At 47.2% G+C, this 5,000-nt stretch overlaps 1 protein-coding gene across 1 annotated transcript in view; it reads left to right on the top strand.

Moving 5' to 3' along the window:
- The window catches only part of asic1b (acid-sensing (proton-gated) ion channel 1b), a 231,408-nt gene that overhangs the window by 31,617 nt on the left and 194,791 nt on the right, over positions 1–5,000 (top strand). The window contains exon 2 of the mRNA XM_048254856.1: positions 3,415–3,610. Within this exon, the coding sequence (XP_048110813.1) occupies positions 3,415–3,610 (196 nt within the window). The remainder of the gene's footprint in view (positions 1–3,414; positions 3,611–5,000) is intronic.

Raw genomic sequence — 5,000 nt, 5'->3', positions numbered from 1 at the left:
CTGTAGCAATCCACTGTAGTGTCCACTGTAGTGTCCACTGTAGTGTCCACTGTAGCAATCCACTGTAGTGTCCACTGTAGCAATCCACTGTAGTGTCCACTGTAGCAATCCACTTCAGTGTCCACTGTAGTAATCCACTGTAGTGTCCACTGTAGCAATCCACTTCCAGTGTCCACTGTAGCAATCCACTTGTAGTGTCCACTGTAGCAATCCACCGTAGTGTCCACTGTAGTAATCCACTGCAGTGTCCACTGTAGTGTCCACTGTAGCAATTCAATTTTAGTGTCCACTGTAGTGTCCACTGTAGCAATCCACTGTAGTGTCCACTGTAGCAATCCACTGTAGCAATCCACTTCAGTGTCCACTGTAGCAATCCACTTCAGTGTCCACTGTAGCAATCCACTGTAGCAATCCACTGTAGTGTCCACTGTAGCAATCCACTGTAGCAATCCACTTCAGTGTCCACTGTAGCAATCCACTTCAGTGTCCACTGTAGCAATCCACTGTAGCAATCCACTTCAGTGTCCACTGTAGCAATCCACTTCAGTGTCCACTGTAGCAATCCACTGTAGCAATCCACTTCAGTGTCCACTGTAGCAATCCACTTCAGTGTCCACTGTAGCAATCCACTGTAGCAATCCACTGTAGTGTCCACTGTAGCAATCCACTGTAGTAATCCACTTCAGTGTCCACTGTAGCAATCCACTTCCAGTGTCCACTGTAGCAATCCACTGTAGCAATCCACTTCAGTGTCCACTGTAGCAATCCACCTTAATAAATTAGTATTAGCTAATGGCGATTGTTTGCCTGATCCTATGGAAGAGTATTAGAAATTACATATCACATGTGTATGTGTATCACAAAATCACAGTCAGAAATAACTTCTGAGATTAAAGTCAAATGAAGGTGCAAGTGGTTCGCACTCTGAAAAAAATGACTAGACAAAGTCTTACAAAAAGGTGCAAATAGTTTTAATAGAGCAAGAGCTGACGTTTCAGCCATCTGGCTATCCAGCGCTGCCACTGTTCCGCTGCAGAACCATGGAGAACAATAGGGAAACCCAGCTGCTTGCTGCATGCTGAAGTGATCCCGGCTTAGGCGGCCGAGGCCGAGCACATACAGATGTACTGGCTAAAAATGTGCAGCATGACAGTCTGTAGCACTTCAGTGTAGTGTCCACTGTAGCAATCCACTGTAGTGTCCACTGTAGCAATCCACTGTAGTGTCCACTGTAGTGTCCACTGTAGCAATCCACTGTAGTGTCCACAGTAGCAATCCACTGTAGTGTCCACTGTAGTGTCCACTGTAGTGTCCACTGTAGCAATCCACTGTAGTGTCCACTGTAGCAATCCACTGTAGTGTCCACTGTAGCAATCCACTTCAGTGTCCACTGTAGCAATCCACTGTAGTGTCCACTGTAGTGTCCACTGTAGTGTCCACTGTAGCAATCCACTGTAGTGTCCACTGTAGCAATCCACTGTAGTGTCCACTGTAGCAATCCACTTCAGTGTCCACTGTAGCAATCCACTGTAGTGTCCACTGTAGCAATCCACTTCAGTGTCCACTGTAGCAATCCACTGTAGTGTCCACTGTAGCAATCCACTGTAGTGTCCACTGTAGCAATCCACTGCAGTGTCCACTGTAGCAATCCCACCGTAGTGTCCACTGTAGCAATCCACTGTAGTGTACACTGTAGCAATCCACTGTAGTGTCCACTGTAGCAATCCACTGTAGTGTCCACTGTAGTGTCCACTGTAGCAATCCACTTTAGTGTCCACTGTAGTGTCCACTGTAGCAATCCACTGTAGTGTCCACTGTAGCAATCCACTGTAGCAATCCACTTCAGTGTCCACTGTAGCAATCCACTTCAGTGTCCACTGTAGCAATCCACTGTAGCAATCCACTGTAGTGTCCACTGTAGCAATCCACTGTAGCAATCCACTTCAGTGTCCACTGTAGCAATCCACTTCAGTGTCCACTGTAGCAATCCACTGTAGCAATCCACTTCAGTGTCCACTGTAGCAATCCACTTCAGTGTCCACTGTAGCAATCCACTGTAGCAATCCACTTCAGTGTCCACTGTAGCAATCCACTTCAGTGTCCACTGTAGCAATCCACTGTAGCAATCCACTGTAGTGTCCACTGTAGCAATCCACTGTAGCAATCCACTTCCAGTGTCCACTGTGTGCAATCCACTTCAGTGTCCACCGTAGCAATCCACTGTAGCAATCCACTTCAGTGTCCACTGTAGCAATCCACTGTAGCAATCCACTTCAGTGTCCACTGTAGCAATCCACTTCAGTGTCCACTGTAGCAATCCACTGTAGCAATCCACTGTAGCAATCCACTTCAGTGTCCACTGTAGCAATCCACTGTAGCAATCCACTGTAGCAATCCACTTCAGTGTCCACTGTAGCAATCCACTTCAGTGTCCACTGTAGCAATCCACTGTAGCAATCCACTTCAGTGTCCACTGTAGCAATCCACTGTAGCAATCCACTTCAGTGTCCACTGTAGCAATCCACTTCAGTGTCCACTGTAGCAATCCACTGTAGTGTCCACTGTAGCAATCCACTGTAGCAATCCACTTCAGTGTCCACTGTAGCAATCCACTGTAGTGTCCACTGTAGCAATCCACTGTAGTGTCCACTGTAGCAATCCACTGTAGTGTCCACTGTAGCAATCCACTTTAGTGTACACTGTAGCAATCCACTTTAGTGTCCACTGTAGCAATCCACTTTAGTGTACACTGTAGCAATCCACTTCAGTGTCCACTGTAGCAATCCACTGTAGTGTCCACTGTAGCAATCCACTTTAGTGTACACTGTAGCAATCCACTGTAGTGTCCACTGTAGCAATCCACTGTAGTGTCCACTGTAGCAATCCACTTTAGTGTCCACTGTAGCAATCCACTGTAGTGTCCACTGTAGCAATCCACTGTAGTGTCCACTGTAGCAATCCACTTCAGTGTACACTGTAGCAATCCACTTCAGTGTACACTTGCGCAGTTATTTGACAGCATTTGAATTGCACTGACTTCACATGCCTTCTCTGAAATGCATTCAGTTCTCATAACACAGGTTTCTTAGGGTCATTTCTGATGTTTATGTGAGGCAGAGGGCGAATGGTTTTACTTAGCGTAATTGCTTGTGACCAATAAAAGAAGGCATAAAAAGATGACAGATTTATTGTGTGAAATAAAGCTGTTTTTATACGCACTTCACACACATACACACAGGTGCTACCAGACCTAAGGAGTGATTAATGTGGCCAGCTAATCTTGAACGTGCACATTCATGTGTCAATCAAGCTCATGTGTCAATCCAACCCTGTTACCTGTGTGTATGTGAGATCTGATTGGCTGCCGCCTTGTGCATGTGAAGTCTGATTGGCCGCTACTGATGTGCCCATTAGGTACGAGATCCGTGACACTCACATGGTGGAGGAGAGCGTCCTGGAGACCCTGAAGGTGAAGGCGGACTTCCACAGCTTCAAGCCACGCCCCTTCAACATGCGCGAGTTCTACGACCGCACGGGCCATGACATCAAGGAAATGCTGCTCTCCTGCTACTACCGGGGCTCCGAGTGCAGCGCAGACGACTTCAAAGTGGTGAGTCACCCAGTGAGATGACCAACAGCGCCACACCCCTCCCCCGAGGCTTGGAGTGGCAATGCAGTGGCTAGTGGATATTTAAGTTGTATTGATTGCACTTGTATACACACATACACATACACAAACACACACACACAAACCTCTCACTGAAACACTTCAGTACACTGTCTTGTCCCTACATTACACTGGCTCTACATACAAACTCACTGTACAAAATTTCCCTCTTTGTAGTTAGTCTTTAGTTAGCTCTTTAATTAGAAATGTTTCTTTGAAATAACACGGACATGCACACACACACACACACACACACACACACACACACACACACACACACACACACACACACACACACACACACACACACACACACACACACACAAAGACAAACTATGGTTACAGAATCTCGTTTGGAATAATTTTGAGTGGGCTCTGATCAGCTTTGTTGTCTTTTTTTGCGCTCCCTCAGGAATGCTTAGCAGCTGCAGTTCCAGTTCAAAGAAATAGAAAAGTTGCCTCGGCGTCCTCTGTCCCCTGTTTAGTGTTCTGAGCGTGGGACCACACACGCCCATCTGTTTGTGACTTTTAGAAGCTGTCTTTGTGTTTGCTGTGTGGGTCCTGCCTTGTACACCTCTTACTAGCTTTGACCACACAGCTGTGTTGGTGATGACCCCCTGGGGTCTCATACACACACACACACACACACACACACACACACACACACACATGACCCCCACACACACACACACACACTCATACACACACACACACACACACACACACACACACACACACACACACACACACACACACACACACACACACACACACACACACACACACAAACACACACACACACACACACAACTGTCTGAGGTGATGAACTGTCTGAGGGGAGAATTTGAGGTGAACAGCTCTATTGTATCACACTTTTCCATCTCTTTTTTCCCCATCTGAGTACATGCCTAACCTCTGATCTCTGTTGGGGGAGATTTGAGGGGTCTATCACTTTTATTCACACACACACACACACACACACACACACACACACACACACACACACACACACACACACACACACACACACACATACACACTCTCCCTTTGTTAATGCACTGATGGCCTTCATGACTTTGCTCTGACTTTCTGAGTGTGGCTGCGCTGATGAAGGAGACTATCTTCACCCCTGTTTCATTATGCTGCTGCTGCAGCTGCTGCTGCTCTCCATAAGATCAAAGCAGCCGTGATATGACAGGGGACATGGCGTGCCTCTGAAACTTGCAGTGGGAGACCGCAGCTCCCTAGTCCCTGGGATACGCAGAGTAAGGCATAGGAACTAGAGGAACCGGAGGAACCAGAGGAGACGGGCACTGGGCACGGACTCATGGGT

The sequence above is a fragment of the Alosa alosa genome, chromosome 10, assembly GCF_017589495.1.
Source record: "Alosa alosa isolate M-15738 ecotype Scorff River chromosome 10, AALO_Geno_1.1, whole genome shotgun sequence".
Taxonomy (NCBI): Eukaryota; Metazoa; Chordata; class Actinopteri; order Clupeiformes; family Clupeidae; genus Alosa; species Alosa alosa.
This window is presented reverse-complemented; position numbering and strand designations above follow the sequence as displayed.